Source organism: Vulpes vulpes, chromosome 4 (assembly GCF_048418805.1).
Source record: "Vulpes vulpes isolate BD-2025 chromosome 4, VulVul3, whole genome shotgun sequence".
NCBI classification, from domain to species: domain Eukaryota; kingdom Metazoa; phylum Chordata; class Mammalia; order Carnivora; family Canidae; genus Vulpes; species Vulpes vulpes.
Window position 1 is genome coordinate 44,474,891 of NC_132783.1, and position 20,068 is coordinate 44,494,958.

A 20,068-nucleotide genomic window follows, 5' to 3' on the forward strand; every position below is an offset into this window, starting at 1 on the left:
GTATCTGTAAGGCACAATAAAGCAAGTGAAGTAAAATACGTGTGTATATACATGCGTGTTCATATATATATATGTATGCCTATATATACCTCCATTTCTAGCTTTTCTCTCAGCAATGATATGTATTTTTTAGTGTAAAGATCTTTCATTGCTTTTATCAGATTTTTCCTAGTTGTTTGATTTCCTTGGGTACTACTATAAATAATATCTTTCACAATTTTATTTTTCAACAGCTATTATGGAGAAACAAAAATTATCTTTGTAATTTTAAAAACAACAAAAATTAAAATGTCATGAAAAAATGATCTTCTCCCTAAACATTTTTAAACCTTCCTTATAACTAAGTGTAATAGTATTAGATATGAAGCTACATGCGTAATAAAACTACTCACCGGGGGCGCCTGGATGGCTCAGTGATTGAGCATCAGGTCATGATCCTGGGATCCTGGGATCGAGTTCTGCATTAGACTCCCTGTGGGGAGCCTGCTTCTCCCTCTGCCTATGTCTCTGCCTATCCCTGTGTCTCTCATGAATAAATAAATAAAATCTTTTAAAATAAATAACATAAAACCACTCACTGAACACTGTGCTAAGTACTTTGCATGCTCTCTTTTTCACTTCCCCCTCAATTCCATGAGAAGGATACACCACTAGCCCTCTACTACAAATGTAGGAGAGAAGTTGGCCAAGGACATGGTAGCAAAAATTTAACCCCAGGTCAGACTATAAACCCAATCGCCTTCCACTCACACTTCCACTCTTCTAAGTTCTTTTATCTTATTAATGGTTACAAATCACTCAAGTCCTTCTCAGCTGATCCTGTAACATAGCATCTGCCTTGAGCACCAAGGGCTTGAATGCTCTTTGCTCTCCTTCTTAGGCCCATCAACCTCTTTTAAGTTAATAAACTGAGAGTCTACAGTGTACAAGGTAGAGAAAATCAAAATATGTAAAGCACAGTCTTCATCTTCAAAATATTCTTATGGACTCCTAGGAACTAGGAGTAAACTACCACACCACTATTAAAATTAGTAAACGATGGGACCCCTGGGTGGCGCAGCGGTTTGGCGCCTGCCTTTGGCCCAGGGCGCGATCCTGGAGACCCGGGATTGAATCCCACGTCGGGCTCCCGGTGCATGGAGCCTGCTTCTCCCTCTGCCTGTGTCTCTGCCCCTCTCTCTCTCTCTCTCTGTGACTATCATAAATAATAAATAAAAATTAAAAACATAAAATAAAATTAGTAAACTACTGGGATGCCTGGGTGGCTCAGTAGTTGAGCATCTGCCTTTGGCTCAAGTCATGATCCCAGAGTCCTGGGATCAAGTCCTGCATCAGGCTCCCCACAGGGAGCCTGCTTCTCCATCTGCCTATGTCTCTGCCTCTCTGTGTCTGTCATGAATAAATAAACTCTTAAAAAAAAAAAAAAACTTAGTAAACTACTATTAAAAATGGACACTTCTATAAGGAAATACCATCAAACTTCAGAAAAGTTTGATTTTCAAGTAAAACAGATGTCACTCATTTAAAGGACCAAAACTTTTCTTAAAGTTAAACACCTCAGGGGTGCCTGGCTGGCTCAGTCAGAAGAGCATGCAACTCTTGATCTCAGGGTTGTGAGTTAGAGCTCCAAATCAGGTGTAGAATACTTAAAAACTTAGAAAATAAATTATGCATTTTAGATAAAAAATATTTTTACCTTAAGTATAAAACACAGTATAACAATAAAAAGACTTAACAATGAGAGGCACCAGCGTGGCTCAGTGGGTTCGGCATCCAACTCTTGATTTTGGCTCAGGTTGCGATCTCAGGGTTGTGAGATTGGGCCTGGTGATGGGCTCCCAGCTCAGGAGTCTGCTTGAGATTCTCTCCCTCTCCCTCTGTACACCTCTCCCAAGCCATACATGTTCTAAACAAATCTTTTTTAAAAAAATGTTAAAAAAAAAAGACCTAATGTGCAGAATATTTTACATAGAGTTAAAATTTAGTCTTCACCAAAACCCTGTACTATCAATGGCCCCATTTTAAAAGAAGAGAACATTAAGCAGAGTATCCAAGTTATTTGCCCTAAATCATACAATTAGTAAATGGTAGGGGTCATGATTAATATGCAGCATGTACTTGTCTATTTAGCCTGGTGATACACTTATCACTGATTCAAACATTTACTGTCCACCTACTGCATGCATAACATTCTGTTGAGAAATAAGGGCAGTTAACAAGATAAGGTATTCATGAAGCTTACCTTCTGGTTAAAAAACAGGTAAGAAAGTAAATGAGATAATTACAGATTGTATAAAATATTCTAAAGGAGGGACGCCTGGATGGCTCAGCAGTTGAGTGTCTACCTTCGGCTCAGGTCGTGATCCCGGGGTTCCGGGCTCGAGTCCCACGACGGGCTCCCTGCATGGAGCCTGCTTCTCCCTCCTCCTGTATCTCTGCCTCTCTCTCTCTCTCTCTCTCTGTCTCTCATGAATAAATAAATAAAATGTTTAAAAAAAATATTCTAAAGGAAATCTGGAAGGTGGTGTGAGAAAGTAACTTGGAAAGGCTTACCTGTTATGGCCTCTTGTAGTTTTGTTCTCAGATTGTTCCCACACAAGCTGGCCAGGCAGCCAAGCTGGGGACCAGAAAAGCAGGCAGAGAGAAGACCGACCTCTCCCAGTGAAGATGATCAGAAAAGTGGCAGGGAGAAGCCCTAGTGTCATGTTTTCACAAATGTGTTGGCATTTTTCCACAAACCCTAATGAGACAGCGTTCTTTCTACCGAATAATACCGTGCCTAAGAGGACATCACCTTTGCCTGATGATTGTGGTTTCACAGCACCTTTTTAAAATCTCAACAAGTGTCTGTACACATTAACTCATCTAGCATTACAAAAGGCAACCTAATTTTAAACTGAACTTAAACCACATTATTCTACTCAGATGATACACAATTTCCAAAAGCAAATTATTGGGTTTGTTTTAAATACAGGTCCCACATGGGCTTCAACAAATTAGAAAATTATTTCAAAGAAACAGACTCATACCAGGTTTAACATGCTGAGTAGTCCCAATCCTATTTTTAGAAAGACAACACTCCTCATGTGCAACTTTTTCCAAATGATACTAACAAGGTCAAGGATCATACCCTATCTAAAAACAAGAGGTATACAACACAGCTAGGATCTCTGATCATGGCTTACTACAAGTGGTGTGACCTGAAGGTTTTATTTATGTATTTTGCGTAGGTCTTTATGTTTATAGATTTTATATTTAAAATATTCCTATTACTGTATTTATTGTTCTCATGTATTTGTTTTCATTCCATCCATTCATTTTTTTATATGGTAGTGTTGCATTGTACTGACAGCCTTTTAAAAAAAAAAAAAAGTGGGGGGATCCCTGGGTGGCTCAGCTGTTTGATGCCTGCCTTTGGCCCAGGGTGTGATCCTGGAGTCCCGGGATCGAGTCCCACATCGGGCAACCTGCATGGAGCCTGCTTCTCCTTCTGCCTGTGTCTCTACGTCTCTATGTCTCTCATGAATAAATTTAAAAAAACTTTAAAAATAAATAAATAAATAAAAATTTAAAAAAAAAAAGTGCTTCAGGTTTTACCAGCATTTCACATTCACTGGATAATCTGAGCTCCAGAACAACCTGTGAAGAAACATGTCAGTAAAAGTATTATCTTCCCCTCTGCACAGTGGTAGGATTGGAGCTCAGAAAAGGTTAGGTAAGACTGCACAGTACTTGGCAAGGGCAGGGCCCTGACCAGGCCTTCAGACTCTTTGTTCACGCTCTTCTCCCCACAGGATGCTACTAATTTAATACTTGAACTTTTCATGTGTCTCTCTTCACCAAACCTGGACTGTAACTAAGAGTCATACCCCTGCGGCTCTGCCAATACTCCTGAGTGCCCAAATGCAACCGGAACTCCAGTACTTTTCAGTAAACATAAACACGAGCACACGTTTCGGTCAGGACACTACTCAACGCTGGGTTTGCTCCACTGCACAAAACTTGTTAGAATGCACGGCGGCCTTACAGCATAAACCTTAATGGAACTGACTTTTTTCACTCGGTGGGAAATTCAGCAAATGAGAAAGGTGACTCATAGCACTAACTTACGGCTTTCCAGATTAATAATTCTGGAGGCCACGGCAAAAGACCGGATTACAGACCCCTATTCATCCCCACACCGAGGGTGCTTAGTGTCAGAGAGGCAGTGAAACACAGGGAGAGAGGTGGGGCTGGAGCTGGCTCTCCGGTCTGCGACCCCGGGCAGCCCACTCCGCAGAACCCAGGAGCCTCCTCCGACGCCGCATCCCGCCGGGACCAGAGGGACCACCCGGCCGCGCAACGCCCCGCACGGCTGGGCTGCCCCGCCCCAGGGCGTCCCCACCTGTCTGGGGCAGCCCGCACACCTCCGGGCCCCAGCAAGGGCAGAAGATGCGCGGCGGGAGCCCGCCCCTCAGCGCCGGGCTACCCCGGCCGAGTCGGCTTCCGCCCGCAGCCCACATGGCCGCGGCAGACCGCGCCCGCGTCCGAGGGGCCCGAGATCGCCGCAGGCGGGAGGGGGCGGCGGCGCTGCGGCTGGGGGCGGGGGGAGCAAGCGCGGCCGGCGGGCCGGGAGGGGGAGGAGGAGGAGCGCGCCCCGACCCGCCGCGAGGGCAGGCGGAAAGGGGAGGAAGTCCGCCGGCGGCGGCGCCGCGGAGAGCAGGCGTCTACCTGGGAGCAGAAGTACGAGCCCTGGATGCCCAGCTTGATGCAGGTAGGACACTGGAGCTTGGCCTCGCTGCTGCAGCCGTCCGTCTCGCACACCCGCGTCTCCACGGCCGCCATGCTGCCTGGCTGCTGGAGGAGCGCCTCACCGAGGAAGAGGAGGAGGGGGAGGAGGGAGGGCAGAGGAGGGGACAGAGGCCGAGGCGGGGGAGGAGCTCGGCCCGCCGGGCCTGGGCGCGGAAGCAGGAGGAGCGCCCGACCGGCCCAGACCACGCTGCGCGCCCCGCCCCCGCCCCGCGCGCGCAACTGGCGCCCCGCCCCGCCCCCGCGCCCCCTCGCCCCGCCCCCGCGCCCCGCCCCGCCCCCGCCCGCCGCCTTCGCCCCGCCCCCGCCCGCGGCCCCGCCTCCCCGCGCGCGGCGCGCACGTGGGGGCCGAGAGGGAGCCGGGCGGGCACCTCCACCGGCTCCACGCGGGCTCGCGCGCGTCCCGGGCGAGCGGAGCCTCCCGGCGCCGGGAGGGGAAGGCCAGGTGCGGCCCCCGGGGAGGGCCCCCGCGTCCCGCGCTCTCCGTACCTAGACAGCGCGCGGCCGCGCCTTGGGATCGCAGGGTCCTCAATGTCCCCCCACTCGCGAGCAGCTGCAAAGGACACCTCGCTCCTCTGCGTCGGTCCACCCGGCAGCTCCTTGGAAGAGGAAAGTGATTCCCTTTTCAAAGTTGTGTTTCTCCCGGGTAGTGTCGGCTCTGAGGCCTAAGGACCACCACTCAGTCATTCACAAAAAGGGGAGCCCGAGAGCTGTCAGGAGGAGCTGGGCCGAGATTTGCATCAGCCCTCCCCCGTGCCTGATGTTTTCTCACACTACCTCCCCCACTCGCGATGTACAGTGCTAGTAACACAACAACTACTGGGTATTAAAAAGAAAGCAATCATCTTCTCTATTATCCGAGCTGATTGTTCGAAAGGCGAATAGGGAAGAATTCTGTTAACCGTGAAACATCAGGGTTGAAAGGAGCTTTAGAGGTCATCTGATGCAACTTGTTGCCTAAATCTCTTCAACTAAATCCCAGATCTGCCATTTTCTAACTTGTGCTCGAATACCTCCTGCCACCAGGGAAGGGAGAGGAACCAATACTTACTGATCATCAGCTAAGTGTTGTGAACTCCGTGTTAATCTAATCCGTATTTTTTTGATCTTACGTATTTGATAGAGGAGAAAGACTCTTTTCAATAAGTTTTGCTGTCTAAGCAATACAGATAAATAATGTAATAAACTCAAATACATTTTTTAAAAGGTTTTATTTATATATTTGAGACAAAGGAAGAAAAGAGCAGAGGAGGTGGGGGCAGAGGGAGAGGGGGAGAGAGCAGCAGGGATACAGGGCTCAATCCTCAGACCCTGGGATCCTGACCTGAGTGGAAGGCAGTTGCATAATGGACTGAGCCACCCAGGTGACCTCAAATACATTTTTTTCCCTCAAATACAATTTTTTTTTTGTAAAGATTTTATTTATGCATGAGAGACAGAGAGAGAGAGAGAGAGAGAGAGAGGCAGAGAGACACAGGCAGAGGGAGAAGCAGGCTCCATGCAGGGAGCCTGAACGGGGACTCAATCCGGGGTCTCCAGGATCAGGCCCTGGGCTGAAGGCGGCACTAAACCGCTGAGCCACCCGGGCTGCCCCCTCAAATACATTTTTAAAAGTTACACCTAAGCAAGAAGAACTCAATTACTAAATATATATGTGTATAGATGCATGTGCGTTATATGGTACATGTGTATATGTATATATAAAATATTTTTTAACAAAAACTGGACCATTCCAGGCAGAATCTTTACATGCTTTCTTCAGTTATTGCATTGTGAACTTCCTTTACTGTCATTAAATACAGTATAATTTAATTTATTATTGATTTAATTATTAAATCATTAAAATTTTGACTTAATTATAATAAAATATGCCACATAATTTTAATGTCTGCATAATATTCTACTGTACGGATAATTTTTTTTTAATTTTTTTTATTTATTTATGATAGTCACAGAGAGAGGGAGAGAGAGGCAGAGACATAGGCAGAGGGAGAAGCAGGCTCCATGCACCGGGAGCCTGATGTGGGATTCGATCCCGGGTCTCCAGGATCGCGCCCTGGGCCAAAGGCAAGCGCCAAACCACTGCGCCACCCAGGGATCCCTGTACGGATAATTTGCTGTAATTCTACTGTGCTGGTAATTTGCTCCGAACAGAGCGGAGCTGGGGGGCTGCATACATAAGTTCACTAATAATAAACACTTAAGTTATTTATAATTGTTATATATTATAAGCAAGGCTTCAGTGAATACCCTTTTAGCTAGAACTTTGTGTGCATCCTTATTTACTTTGCATATATATATATATATATATATTTTTTTTTTTTTTTTTTTAAGTAGGCTCCATATGGAGCATGGAACCCAACATGGAACTCAAACTCACAACCCCAGACCAAGGCCTAAGCTGAGACCAAGAGTGAGATGCTTAACCTATTGGGCCACCCAGGTCTCCAGAAGATATATTCTTAAAAATTGAATTACTGCATCAAAGGGTTGTCACTATTTATTTTTTTATTATATAATTTGTCAAATTTTCCTTTAAAAAGCATATACAAATTTATAATCTGGTCAGAACTAGTCTGACATATTATTTCCTGAGACTTTACTAGTGCTGGTTATTATCTATTTTTGATACTTGTCATTTTGATAAATGGAAAATTCTTTTTTTATAATAAGGCTGAACATTTTTCTCTAATTATCAACATTTGTATGTTTTCCCCTATGTGTTTGCTATTATTTGTCAATTTTTCTTTTTTTCAGAATAGTACTTAAAAAAGAAAAAATCAAGACAAATTGACCACATTACAATTACCTAAACACATCAATGCTTCATTTGCCCTGGTTACCATCAGTCCTTATCCACAGGCATATTCAGTGTTCACATATTTGCAGTTATTGATAAAACTTTTTATTCTACATTTTCACATAAGATTATGCCATGGATTCATCTTAGATTTAGGAAAAACACAAAGTACTATTCCTTTTCTACTACCTGACAGCTCTATATCTGTTTGAGATTGTCATGTCTTATGGTTTGTCAGTCTTAACTGCATCCCCTTATATCTTGTAGTATGTTTAGATCCCTTGCAATCTTTTTCCATCCAATCTGGAGGAATTCCAGTTTGTTGTCCCCTGATAGGTTGTGTTCAGATTAAGCTAAACAAATAGAGGAACAGGAATTATTGAAAATTCTAGTCCAAAAGACCCCAGGGTTCTTCTCAGGCTAGGAAAGACTGGAAAAGCAGGAGACTCCTGCTTTTGCTGGCTGTCTGCTCTGGTAGCTGCTCTGTCCTTCCACCTTTAGAAAAGCAATGCTGTGGGGCAATTAAGAGCACTGATGTTGCATTAAGATAGGCAGACCTGGGCTGAAACCTCTACCTCCAACTCTCCTTCCTTAATCATGTTTCCATGAGCCACTTACTTTTTTTTAATATTTTTTTTATTCATGAGACACACACACACACACACCACACAGAGGCAGAGACACAGGCAGAGGGAGAAGCAGGCTCCAAGCAGGGAGCCCGACGTGGGACTGGAACCCGGGTCTCCAGGATAACACCCTGGGCTGAAGGCAGTGCTAAACCGCCGAGCCACCCAGGCTGCCCCTCCATGAGCCACTTATTTAAGCTTACTTTCCATATCTACAAAATGCAGGCTAGAGTAACCTACCCATAGAGTTTTGCGATGATCACATTGGATAGATTTTATGAAGTGCTTAGGAATCCCATACGTGATACTTAGTCAGCCTTGTCATTGGCTTCTCCTTCCTTGGTCCTCCTCACCCCCCACAAAACAAGCTGTTGAGTGACATAAACTTCCTAAGACCACCTTTCTAGCTATTCTTAAAATAATCATCCAGATCTCTTTTGTTTAACCATAAAAAAGTGACAAAATAGGAGATTTTTACAAAATTATGTCAGAGTCCCTGTTTTATTCTTCTCTTCCTTCTGAGATTTTAACTCAAAGTCCCGATTGGACATTTATTCTTGTTTTAATTCCTGTGGGCAAAGTTCAGCCAACCCACTTCCAGAAGAAAGAAGGGACTTCAGAATCTCAGTGAGAATTTGGCATTTATAAAGAATCTTTTTGGGGCACGTAGGTGGCTCAGTTGGTAAGCCATCTGCCTTCCACTCAGGTCATGATCCCAGGACCCAACGTCCGGGCTCCCTGCTAAGTGGGGAGTCAGCTTCCCTCTACCCCTCCTCCTGGTCATTCTCCCTCTCTCTCTCTCTTTCTTTCTCAAATAATCTTTAAAATATAGATATCACTCAACTGTAAAAAAAAAAAAAAATCCTTTGGCACTTGTTTCCTGGGACTTCTGCAGAAAGAGAAGAACTTTTGAGATTATGTCTAAGTCCAAAGCCATCTTTCCAACTAGCTACTATATTTCCAGTGTCCATGGACATTTCAAATCCAACTTGGCCAAAAAGAAACAATCTTCTATTTAGCCACTTTTGCCCTTTAAATCTGCTTTTTCTCCTGAATTCTTTGTCTGGCTTAGTGACATCCTTACCTACTCTTGTCTCCCAAATTAAAAATTAGGCCCTTTCTCTTCCTCATCCCCCCACATCAAATGAATCACTCGTGCTGTAGATTTTAGCCTCTAAATATTTTTTTAATGTGTTTTCTCTATTCTTATTGCTGCAGCTTTAGTTTAGGCCATTTTAAGCCTTTGCTTAGACTATTACAGTAGCTTCTTAACTACCTTTAATCCATTGAATCTACCCTGCCATCAAGCTGATTGTTCTCCGAGATAAATCTGATCATGGCTTTCCACTGCTTAAAATCCTTCACTAATATGGGGCTTGGAGAGCGGGAGCCAGGGTCAAAAGTTGGCCAGAGCCTGCAGAGTTGCTGGCAAGAAAATAGTCAGGACTAAGGAGATCTGTGGACCATGAAGGCCAAAGCTAAGAACACAGTCAAAGAAATAGGGGATTTGGTACATAAAAGGGAAATGAGGGGCACCTGGATGGCTCAGTGGTTGAGCCTCTGCCTTTGGCTCAGGGCATGATCCCAGGGTCCTGGGATAAAGTCCTGAATCAGGCTCTCTTCAAGGAGCCTGCTTCTGCCTCTGCCTCTCTCTCTGCCTCCCTGTGTCTCTCATGAATAAATAAATAAAATTTTAAAAAATATATATATACATATATATATAAGTTGAAGGCTAGGGTGAATCATGTGGTGGTGTATTGAAATTAGAAATATTGATGTGTGGGACGCCTGGGTGGCTCAGCAGTTGAGTGCCTGCCTTCGGCTCAGGGCGTGATCCTGGTCTGGGGATCGAGTCCCGCATCAGGCTCCCTGCATGGAGCCTGCTTCTCCCTCTGTCTGTATCTCTGCCTCTCTCCCTGTGTCTCTCATGAATAAATAAATAAAATCTTTAAAAAGAAAAAGAAATATTGACATGAACTCAAGGTTTTGATTAATAGATAATATAATATGAACATGTGTATATGTAGGTATATGAAGTTCTGATCACTAAGGATACTTAGAGGCAATAAGCATGCTTAATTTTCAGATCTTGACATACTATTCTCTACTAAATACTATTCTCTACTAAAAGGAATCCGATCTCCTTGGAGAGCTGGCTCATTCCAGGAGCAGAGCAGGGAAAGTACAAGTCTGGAAAGTCTCATTGTACCAGAACATAAGGTAGAGCACAAAAATTATGGAGACTAGAGGAAGGACACAGTAGCCAAGTCGAAGCATCTCCCACTGGCCAAACTGAATACAATTTGAACACCAGAATAAATAATGATAGTATGAGATGATAACCAACTGAAAAAAATAGTATTCCATGAGTCCTAACTGATAAAAATACATTAAATAAACAAGCAAATGAGTGGGAAAAGTAAGCACGTCTTTACAACAGATTGTCAACTTAGAAATTGGAAAAAATCTGAGAGCTTTTATTCTAAGATAACAAGACAAGGATGTCCATGATCGTCACTTTTGTTCAACATAGTACTAGAAGTCCAATCAGACAAGAAAAAGACATAAAAAGCATCCAAATTGGAAAGGAAGAAGTAAAACTTTCACTATTTGCAGATGACATGATACTATGTATAGGAAATCCCAAAGACTACCAACAATCTATTAGAACTGATAAATGCATTCAGTAAAATTACAAGCTACAAAATTAATTACAGAAATCTGTACACTTCTTTTTTTTTTTTTTAAAGATTTTATTTATTTATTCGTGATAGACATAGAGAGAGAGAGAGGGAGGCAGAGACACAAGCAGAGGGAGAAGAAGGCTCCATGCAGGGAGCCTGACGTGGGCCGTGATCCCGGGTCTCCAGGATCACACCCTGGGCCAAAGGCAGGTGCTAAACCGCTGAGCCACCCAGGGATCCCCAATCTGTACACTTCTATACACTAATAACAAAGTAGCAGAAAGAGAAATTAAGAAAATAATCTCATTTACAATTGCACCAAAAAGAATAAAATACCTAGGAGTAAACTTAACCAAGAAGGTGGAAAGACCTATACTCTGAAACTTTAAGACTGAAAGAAATTGAAGAGGACACAAACAAATGGAAAGATATTCCATGCTCATGGATTGAAAGAATTAGCATCACTAAAATGTTCATACTACCCAAAGCAATCTATAAATTCAGTGCAATACCAATCAAAATACCAGTAGCATTGTTCACAGAACTAAAACAAATAATCCTAAAATTTATATACAGCCACAAAAGACTTTGAAGAATCAATGGAATCAAGAAAGAACTGGAGATACCACAATCCCAGATTTCAAGATACATTACAAAGCTATAACAATCAAAATACAGTGGTATTTTGATAACAATATATACAGTGGTATATAACACTGGCACAAAAATAGACACATATGTCATTGGGAACAGGATAGAAAGTCTAGAAACAAATCCGTACCTGTATGGTTAATTAATCTATGGCAAAAAAGGCAAGAATATACAATGGGGAAAAAACAGTCTCTTCAATAAATGTTGGGAAAACTGGACAGCTACATGCAAAAGAATGAAATTGGACCACTTTCTTACATCATACACAAAAATAAACACAATATGGATTAAAGACTAAAATGTGAGTCCTGAAACTATAAAATTAAAAGAAAATATAAGCAGTAATCTCTTGGATATCAGCTGTAGCAACATATTTATGGATATATCTCCTCAGGCAAGAGAAACAAAAAAGTAAAGTATTGGGACTAAACCTACGTAAAACGTTTTTTGCACACCAAAGGAAACTATCAACAAAATAGAAAGGCAACTTACTGAATAAGAGAAGATATTTGCAAGTGATACATCTGATAAGGAGTTAATATCCAAAATATAGAAAGAATTTATACAACTCAACACCAAAAAAAAAAATTTTTTTTTAAATGGGCAGAGAATCTGAATAGACATTTTTCCAAAGAGATGTACAGATGGCCAACAGACACATAAGAAGCTCAACATGACTAATCAGGGGAATGCAAATCAAAACCACAATGAGATATCACTCACACCTGTCTGAACGGCTAAAATAAAAAAACAAAGGTATTGGCACAGATGCAGGGTAAAAGGAGCCCTTATACACCATTGGTGGGAATGCAAATTGATACAGCCATGGTGAAAACCTGTATGGGGGTTCCTCAAAAAATTAAAAAGATAAATACCATACATACCAGTAATTCCACTACTGAGTATTTATCCAAAGAAAACAAAAACACTAATTTGAAAGGATATATTCACCTCTATGTTTATTGCAGCATTACTTTACAGTAGCCAAAATATGGAAGCAATCCAAGTGTTCATTGATAGATGAATGGATAAAGGAGAGGTGGTATATGTATATGCAATGGAATATTAGCCACAAAAAGGGTGAGATCTTGCCATTTGTAACAATATAGATGGACCTATAAGATATTATGGTAAGTGAGATAAGTCAAAGAAAGATTAATACTGTGTGATCATTTTATATGTGTACTCTAGAAAACAAAACAAATGAACAAATAAAACGCAGGAATAGAAAGAACAAACTGATGGTTGCCGAAGGGGATATTGGGGGGAAGGGGCAAAATGGATGAAAGGGAGTGGTAAGTACAGCCTTCCAGTTATACAAAGGGATAAAGTCATCGGGATCAAAGTACAGCATAGGGAATATAGACAAAGGTATTGAAATAGCTTTGTATGGTGACAGATGGTAGCTATGCTTGTAATGAGCATAATATAATGTATAGAGTTGTCAAATCACTATGTTGTACATCTGAAACTAATGTAACATTGTGTGTCAACTATACTTCAATTAAGAAATTAAAGTAAAACTAGAAAAAATAAATAATGGAAAGAATAACAGAGCTAGAAAATCACCATACAGCAATCATTATTGCAGCGATTTATTCTGGCCAGAATCATCAACAGATGCTAAAATAAATGGACACTTTGACTAAGTGAAAGGTTCTTAAGGAACAGGATATTTACATCATCTCAATTGAACTCCCTACAAAATATTTATCACTTAAAAAGACAAAATAGCGGTGCCTGGATGGCTCAGTCAGTTGAGCTTCTGACTCTTGATTTTGGCTCAGGTCATGGGATGGAGCCCTGCATCAGACTCCATGCTCAGCAGGGAGTCTCCTTGAGATTCTCTCTCTCCTTTGCCCCTCCCTCCACTCACGTGTGCATGCATGCATGCCCTTTCTTCCTCTCTCTAAAATAAATAAACCTTTAAAAAATATAGAAAAGAAGAACTTCACAATGAGAAACCTTTCAGATACTCTCTTAACTGTGTTATCAAAGTTAAAATCACGAGTAATAAGACAAATTGACTTTGTGCACCTTCTGATATGAAACAATGAGAACACAATATATCTTCTGTGATGTTCTTGGCAGAAATGCATAATTGATTCTATTAGGAAACATCAGTCGAACCCAAACAGAAAACAATCTACAATATAAATGATCTGTGCTCTTCAAAATGTCAGTATCCCAAAGACGAAGATTTAAGGAAGTCTCCCAGATTGAGAGACTAAAGAGACATGACAACTAAATGGAATGCCTGAACCTGGGCTGGATTTTGGATAAAAAGAAAAAAATGGTCTTGCCGTAAAGGAAATACAAAGATAGTACTGTATCCTTAAGAATTTCCTGATTTTGACAGTTATATTGTAGTTACAGTATTGATTCAGCATATATATATATGAATATATAATTATATATGTATATTCTGAGAGACAGAGAAAGTAAACAAGACATTTGTGGTAGAATGTTAGCAGTTAGGGAACCTGAGTATACCAGCCTTCTTTTTACAATTCTTGTAACTTTTCTCTAAGTTTGAAATTATTTCAGTATTAAAGAAGGTTTTGTAAGTTCTTTCTAGATGCTCATGACCTGCAGAATCAAGCCCAAACCTTTGTGTATACCCCTTGCCTAACTCATTGGTCTCATCTCTCATTACTTTTCATGCCATGGCCTTGACCCTTCAGCAATAACAAACCACTCTTGTTTCCCTAAACACACAATGCTATTTCATTCTTCCATGTTCTTATACATGCTGTTCCCTCTGCCTCAACTGCCTTTCCCTACTTAATTTCTTGGTAAAGTTGCTATTTCTTCAAGATCCAGCTCAGACATCACTTCACCCATTAAACTTCAGTGACCTCAGTTCTAGCTAATCAGTACCTTCTCAGTGCTACCTCTAAGCCAGGCATAAAGTGCTATTGTTGCAATTGACAATAATTTTAAGTAGTATTTATTGAAGACTTAATTTATGCTAAGCACAAAGAGATCACAGCATCCATCTATTTATGCTCAGCATATAGTAAGTAAGTATAGATGCTAATGGGGTCACTTTTAATCTTCACAATGACCCAGTAAGTGGCTTAGCCTGGACTTGAGCTCAAGTCTGAAAGTCTGAAAGTCTGACTATAAATTCCTTGCTCTAAACCACTATACTTCATTGCCTGTAATTTTTCATCTGTCTTTCTTTTTTTTTTTTTTTTTTTTTTTTTTTTTTTTTTTTTTACACAGAACAAGAAATTTTGTTATCTCGAATGCTGGTGCATAACCAATGACAAGCGTAATTAGAGGAGGAGACAGAGGGAAACTTCAGATACTGAGGTGGATTTCTGGGGAGGTTTTAAAACCTTTAAGGGTTGAGGGCATAATTGTTCAGTCTTTCTTTTTGGATGTAGGGCTTTCCTTTTACTTGACATTTTCACTTTAACAGTTCTTATATTATGAAGTTCAACCAAAGTCCTTCACCTGTAAGTTAAATGAAAAACAGAGAGCAAGTAAAACAACTTCTCTAGTATGTAAGAGTATCAGAAATAGTCTGTTCTTTCACATACATTTTAATGTCTAACTTTGAAATTACGGACGTCTTAATTTTTGAGTTTTAAAAATGGCAAGACAAATTTTCTTGAATTATAGATCATAGTAGCTTTATAAATGATCAAGATACATGTACAAACAAAATTTCAGATCCTCTTGAAAACACATTTTGAGATAGATCACACATGATACATATTTCTTCTTGGGTTTATCTTTTTGGGATAGTGAAGAATACCCAATTTTTTTTTTTTTTACACTAACAATTTAGCCTTTGAACACTGGCTTGGACAGACCACAAAGTGGAACCTCCAGAGTTCTCTCAGAAGGCTTTCAGTCCAAACGATTCAGACATCTTGTGTCCTAAATTGGATGTTACTACTTTTTCTCACGTAATTGGTATCAGTGGGGGTCTTGTACTGGCAGTTTGTCTTGGTCATAACTTATTCTTGCAAAACCATTCCTTATAGTGAAATATGAAAGGTCATTTTCCCCAATGCAAGGAAAATAACCGGGATCAGTAACAAAGTCTAAGCGGCAGGTGTTTCAGGAACATTCTTGAAAACAGATTTCCACAGTCCTGGTAGGTTTCTTCTTCTTCTCCAACAATGCTTTCCTAAGAGCGCAGTCACTGCCCTATTCTACTCTGCACAACAACAACAACAATTTTCTTTGAAGATCGACTTTTTTCCTTGGCACCGTTACTATCTATCTGGAATGAGCCCAAAAGACCGTGGAATGTGTCGGGTCTCTCCTCAAGTAGCTTCCTCCTCTTTGAACAGCATGGAATCACTCTCTGTCAATAATCTCATCACAGCCGAGTTCTTGGGTCAGGCGATTGACAACCATAAGTGAAAAAAGCTCTTCGATAAAAGCCAACTGATCGAACGGGGTCTTCTCGGAATGCATTTGAAACCCGCCATCCAGGGCTGCTTCTCTGGCTCTGGATGTTCTCAGAAACATCTTGTTGGCTTCCTCCAGCGCCGCGGATACTCTGTAGCCGGCACCACTCGGTTGCTCCTCTTCCGGATAATCGTAGTCGCCCTCCCAGTCATCAAACTCCTCACCCTCGTCCTCGCTCTCGAAGTCAGGGCGGCGAGCTGGCCCGGCTGCTCCCCCGGGCTGGGCGGTGAGCAAGGCCTCGTTGCCCCTGCGGCTCCGCCACTGGCTGGGCCGCCTCCTGCTGCACTGGGCCTTCCTCCTCCAGCTGCGGCTGGGCCCCGTGGCGGGAGGGGTTCGGGGAGGGCTCCCGGCTCCCGCCGCCTACCTCCATCTGCGGAAGGTCACCCTCGCCGGGCATCACATCCACCTGCAGGTCATTGCTCTCTTCATACAGCTCGGACAGCTCGTTCATCTCCGACATCGTACTCGCGGCGCAACCTCTAGCCAGGCGTCCCTGCAGACGGAGCTGCGCGGCCGGGCGCTTCTTTTCATCTGTCTTTCTTGCTAGACTGTGACCTGAAGGTTTATATCTTGTTTTTCTCTCTATTCCCAATCGTTACCACAATCACAATGCTTAACATATAAGTGCTCACTAAATGTTTTTCCTTAAGTTTTTGGTAAATATGAATTATTTCAAATATACAAAAAAAAAAAAAAATCATGTATGTGTGTTTCGAGAAAGAAAGAGAGAGTACCTAGTGTATTAGTTAGAACCCAGGAAGAAGCAGATGACATTCTCAAGATGGATAATTTGGGAAGAGTGAAGGATTTCATAAAGGGACTATGTACCAACCCACCCAAGTCAGTGTCAGAAAAATGACAGAAATGCAATAACTCTGCAATAAACAGTTAACAATGGGGAAGATTTCCGTTGAAAGAAATGGCTTGAAGGAGTGAGGGGCCCAGGCAAATACCAAAACTTAGAGTGAGCTGGGAGGAGAGGGCCTCTGACAGGAGCTGTGATCGTTGCCTAAGAGACCTAACCAACCCAAAGCAACCCTAAAGTCAGGAATCTGAGACCTCATTCTCTTCCCTCCTTCCTTCCAATCCTTTAAAAGCTAAAAGGATAAGGAGCCCATGGATCTACAAGTGGACCCTGTGAGTAATCCCCTCAAGGCAGAGGGCTGGATTGAGAAGGGTGGAACATATCCACAGGGGCAAATGGAAGAAAATCCAGAACAACATTGTACCTATCACCCATCTTCAGAAATGGAATATGGCAAATATAGTTGAAGTGCTCAGTGTACCCCTCCCCAGGTAGCTCCCTCTCTCCTGAGGGGAGTCATTATCCTAAAGTTGGTTTTATTGTTCCCATGATTATCTTCAAATTTTATAGTGGCTTTATATTGTTTGTAGTCTTATCTTACCTTCGTTCTTCATTATGATTGTGACATCCATCTTTGTTGACACTTACTGCTTGAGGTTGTTTATGTTTCCTATAATATAGTGTTCTGTTCTCTGAAGATGCCACAATATACGCATTCTTCTGCTGATAGACATTTACTTTGTCTTCTACATTGTGCTCTTACAATCAGTATGGCCATAAAAATTCTTAGACTTCCACATAATATGCTGTTTAAAAAAAAAATTGAATAATGGAGTTTTCTGACAAGGACTCTTCTTTGCCCTGTCATATCCTTGTATTAGAAAAAACATGGTATGAACAATGTGTTGGGAGTCAGAAAACTGAGCTCCATGTATCTAGTTTCTAACTTTGTCTTGTGCAAAATAAGGAAAATCTTTGAGCTTTGTTTCTTCATCTGTAAAATATGAAAATCAAATGAGTTGGTGCCTATGAAAATACTTTGTAAACTAAAAAGCACCATATGAATGTAAAAGATTACTGCTTATTGTCTGCCTCCTCTTCTATAACATGTCCTGTGAAAGCAGAAAGCTTGTCTCTCTTGTTTGTTTGCTGTTGTGTCCCAAGTATCCAGAATGAGGGCTGGTACAGAATAGGCATTGCATTAGTATTAATAAGGGATGGCTAACTACTATAACAATCCCAAAACTCAGTGGCTTAAGAAAAAAGTTTCTATCTCTCTTGTGTCAGAGTCAGCTATTGGTCAGCCAAGGAAGCCCTGTCCTCTTAGTCATCAGAGATTCAGGATCCATCTTTTATCCCCACCACCTTATAGATTCTTGGGATCATCACTTGAGGATAGGCTGACACATAAGCATCCTTGTACATGAGAATTAACAGGCCAACCCTGGGAGTGATACACTTCACTCTAGCCCATTACACTGGCCAGAAGTCAATCACTGGCCACATCATATTCCAAGTGATGCTAGAAAATGTGATCACTGGAAACAAGAGAATATGAGTTCGATCAGCATCTAGCCAGTCTTTGCTATGGCATTCAATAACTATCTGTAGAATAAATAAATGAATGGAATAGGCACCTGTCAATGGACCTAACATACACTTTAAAAAAATTTTTTGAAATACCTTAATATTGAATTTGTGTTAGCTAAAATGACTACAGCATTTTCACTGTGTGTGGATAAGGTCCAGTGAGAACCTAGTGGCTTCTCAGAGGTGGGGTCTGGGGAGATTAGTTAGCAAATGCTGCTGCTGCCCTATTACTAAACCTATCCTCTAATAACATCATGGCCATGCCTACTTTCCTTAGGAAACAGAGCCAGAAGCTCCTTCTCCTCAATTCTTGCTTCCAAAATCTCACATGGATGGCCTATAATTTCAATCTGCTGGCCAAAAGACTACTTCTTTTTTATTCCATTCTCAAGCAACAAGGGCTCTACTTCACAATTTGCATCATCCCCACCACAATCTTCCTCACAGATGAACATGTTGGATCAAGTGAATGCTAAAGTTTCTGAGGTCAGACCTTAAGAAAGCTGCAGCTTCGACTTTAACTTCTCTTGGAATACTCCCTGTTGGTGCCTAACCACTATGCAAGAAGTCTAACTTCCTTGAGACTTCTGTATTTGGCTCATATTTCTTTCTTTTTTTTTTTTTTTTTTCTGGATAGCCACGTAAAAATTCAGTTTCTTGGGATTGGACATATAGTGTTTTTTTTTTTAATTTTTTTTATTATTTATTTATGATAGTCATACAGAGAGAGAGGCAGAGACATAGGCAGAGGGAGAAGCAGGCTCCATGCACTGGGAGCCCGATGTGGGATTCGATCCCGGGTCTCCAGGATCGCGCCCTGGGCCAAAGGCAGGCGCCAAACCGCTGCGCCACCCAGGGATCCCGGGATTGGACATATAAATGTGAAGGTAAAACAATACAGGTTCTAGATAATAACATCAGAAAACATCTCTGTGACGTTATAGAAGGCAACAATTCCTTAAACAGGACACAAAAGCTTAATTTTTTGAAGTCCACCCTTTTCCTTCTGCTCTGCATGCTATCATCTTAAATGAAGGATCCATCTGTGAGTGTATTTGTGTCTTGACATTATTAAATGATATTAGTCTATTTGTCTATCCCTTTGCTTCTATACCGTACTGAATATAACTTCGTATTAAGATTTGATATCTGAAGGAGCAAGTCTTCCTACTTAGTTTGTTTTTTTTTTTTTTAAGAGATTCTCAGTACTTAGCACCAGGCAGTATAAGAAAAGTGTCCATGGGAAGGTGAGGGGAACCCACCTCTGCAGGGCATCAAAGCTTAAAGAGGTGAGGAAATAGTCCATGCAGGCATGAGGGCCAGTGCAGCTCAGAATAGAGCATCAAAACCTAAGTGGGGTGTGGAGGGAGTCAATGTGAGGGACAACTTGATGCTAAGTATCAGACCCTGATGCTGCATGCACCCCACTCAGGCTGCCACCCACACTGGGCACCTTTTCTTTAGGGGATTCCCTTTTCATCCTACTCAAGCTCTGACAGTAGGTGTAAAAAAGATGTCTCTCCCAAGGGAGATGCCCGAGGTAGGATGTCAGAGCCCCAGCATGATGATATCTCTGCAGAGTAATGGACCTACCTGGGATGTCATGACCAGAGCACAGTGAGAAGAACATGCCCAGAGAGTGACAAGCTGGCAAGGGGAGTCAACCCCTGAGTATGTTGAGGAGGGTGCTTGC

At 41.9% G+C, this 20,068-nt stretch overlaps 2 protein-coding genes and 1 pseudogene across 3 annotated transcripts in view; 1 reads left to right on the forward strand and 2 right to left on the reverse strand.

Annotated features, from left to right (window-relative positions):
* METAP1 (methionyl aminopeptidase 1) overlaps positions 1-5,006 on the reverse strand; it is a 68,324-nt gene extending 63,318 nt beyond the window's left edge. The window contains exon 1 of one of the 2 annotated variants that reach the window (XM_026015635.2): positions 4,711-5,006. In XM_026015635.2, the coding sequence (XP_025871420.1) occupies positions 4,711-4,824 (114 nt within the window). In that variant the 5' untranslated portion in view covers positions 4,825-5,006. The remainder of the gene's footprint in view (positions 1-4,710) is intronic. The other variant, XM_026015636.2, reaches the window with a different exon arrangement.
* The window catches only part of EIF4E (eukaryotic translation initiation factor 4E), a 113,199-nt gene continuing 97,547 nt past the window's right edge, over positions 4,417-20,068 (forward strand). The window contains exon 1 of the mRNA XM_026015638.2: positions 4,417-4,753. Coding sequence (XP_025871423.2) covers positions 4,432-4,753 — 322 coding nt within the window. The 5' untranslated portion in view covers positions 4,417-4,431. The remainder of the gene's footprint in view (positions 4,754-20,068) is intronic.
* LOC112932658 (EP300-interacting inhibitor of differentiation 1-like) lies at positions 15,738-16,490 on the reverse strand (annotated as a pseudogene).